Genomic DNA, 2,098 nt, shown 5'->3' on the forward strand with positions numbered 1-2,098 from the left:
ATCCAATTCCATATAGGTTGCCCTTCCATTGCAATATTTCTCTTTCACTGTCCCCACTCCACGTTGCGAAAATAATTCTATCTGGAAAATGGCAGTGTGAAAACAAATTCACTTGTGAGTATTTTCAAACTTTAAAAAAGTAGTATGTTTTCTTGCGTTTAATTCCTATGGTCGCATTCAATTACACCACCTTTCTTTTTCTTCTCTCTCTCTCTCTCTCTCTCTCTCTCTCTCCATCTCTAGATATATATCGCATATCAATCCTCAACAGTACTTTGTATTTTTCTGTGTGTGTAATATAAGTTGCCACATCAAAGTCCCCCTTTCACTCTTTCAAGTTCACACCTCCCATTTACCATTCCTCTCTCTCTCTCTCTCTCTGTTTGTATATATATATTCCACCACCACAATTCTCTCTCTGTACCACAATAGCTACTAACTAGCAACGATGTCCAAATTTACCACCCTGCTCATATTAGCCCTCCTCCTCTGCTCCACACTATCCTGCACCGCCCGCCGGGAGCCACTTCCCCTAGAGGGCACTTTGGTGAAAACCCAACAAAGGGTAGGTTTAAAACACGTACGTTAACTTAAATTCGTTAACTCGATGTTAGAATTTGAATTTCTGATGGAATTATTATATATTGAGTGCTCCAACAATCTCCGCCACCACACATCAATGTGGAACTCTTAGATATTTAACTCCAAATCCCACATGCCGTGAGGTGGCAGAGAGGGTTGGGGTATCACCTGGCGCGGTGGTAGTGTCTTGAACCGATCAATAAATTTTTTGTTCGATATCTCTTTTTTGAACGGCATTTTGTTCGATATCGATCTTAATGGATTTGTATTTTGATTATATAATGAGTTTTTTTTTTTTTGGCTGTGAAATTATATATACTTTTGTGACGTTTGTAGGGTGATGAAGCTCGTGAGCATGGTGAGGTGGGGGATGAGAGCTGTGTAGGAGTTGGAGAAGAAGAGTGTTTGATGAGGAGGACTCTGGCAGCTCACGTTGACTACATCTACACCCAGAAGCAGAATCCATAGGATTATATATATATATATATATATATATATATATATATATATATATATATATATATATATATATATATATATAATACTGTACTACTTTGTTATTCATTACCATTAGTTTATCTGGCAGTAGAGAATATAGTACCAGCTGGTAGAATTGGTAGAATTAGCAGGTGGTTTCGGTGGTCTCGGGCACTGTCACGAGGTGCCTCGACAACTTTATCCGCTACTTTCTGTGAGGCCCAATAGTAAGCGCACTAGCCGCATATAAATGTGTAATAGTGGATAAGAGCTAGTGTTCCTTATGCAAGACCACCAAATAATTTTCCGTTTCGGTCACGAAACATTTGCCGCTAGCTTTGATGATTGTTTCTTGATCACGAACGAGATTTAACAGTCATATATAATTTGATTAATTATGGTCTTGCGATAGGTTCTGTTTTATGTATACATACAGTGTGGAGTCGTATTTATGTGACATCTTTCTTGTACTAATGTACTCTTGACTTCATGAGTCATAATATTATTGAAGCTTTATTCATTACTTTAGTAATAATGTTTGAAGCTTTATTCCAAAGTTGACATAAAGTAGTAAAGGAATTCCTTTTTGTTACATATGTACACATACATATGTATACATAGTGTGCCTCATTATTTTGTAACATTAAATAGAAGAGATTAATATTAGTGATATCATATGGTTTCTGAAGAGACACGACCACCACACATGCTAGCTAGTCAAAAGCGGCCTAGCTATAATTGATGAAATTGTGTTAAGGTATATATATAGGTGATCAGAAAGTCTACGCGCTCCCTCTCAATGTTCATGACCGCTCTCAATTTCACCGTCCAAAAGTGTTTTGAACAGTCTGGATTTTAAAAAAACTCTATTCTTCCATAGAAGAATTTTTTTAAAATCCAGACCATTGACTATCGAGAAGGACGGTACTGAGAAGTTGAGTGGTGAAACAGAACGATGAACGTAGCACCACTGGTATGTGATAACTTACAAAAATTAAAGCAACAAGTCTGACCTAATGTTATGTGTCTTGTGTCTAAT

At 37.1% G+C, this 2,098-nt stretch overlaps 1 protein-coding gene across 2 annotated transcripts; it reads left to right on the forward strand.

The window, feature by feature from the left end:
* Window positions 1-201: 201 nt before the first annotated feature.
* On the forward strand, window positions 202-1,587 carry LOC131303821 (phytosulfokines 3). Of its 2 annotated transcripts, none has more exons than XM_058330850.1 (2): window positions 202-565; window positions 919-1,587. In XM_058330850.1, exons 1-2 carry the CDS (start codon window positions 449-451, stop codon window positions 1,048-1,050), a joined length of 249 nt encoding a protein of 82 aa, XP_058186833.1. In that variant the 5' UTR covers window positions 202-448; the 3' UTR covers window positions 1,051-1,587. The 2 variants fall into 2 exon arrangements, with proteins under 2 accessions (XP_058186833.1, XP_058186832.1); XM_058330849.1 differs by having other exon boundaries at window positions 325-580.
* Window positions 1,588-2,098: the final 511 nt, after the last annotated feature.

This window comes from Rhododendron vialii, chromosome 10a (assembly GCF_030253575.1).
Source record: "Rhododendron vialii isolate Sample 1 chromosome 10a, ASM3025357v1".
NCBI classification, from domain to species: domain Eukaryota; kingdom Viridiplantae; phylum Streptophyta; class Magnoliopsida; order Ericales; family Ericaceae; genus Rhododendron; species Rhododendron vialii.

What these genes read in the sequence shown, in the direction of transcription:
- LOC131303821 (XM_058330849.1), top strand. Translation starts at nt 449, where the DNA reads ATGTCCAAATTTACCACCCTGCTCATATTAGCCCTCCTCCTCTGCTCC. An exon ending in AAAGGGTAGGTTTAAAACAC is followed by an intron (nt 581 to 918) that starts GTACGTTAACTT and finishes TGACGTTTGTAG; the next exon opens with GGTGATGAAGCTCGTGAGCA.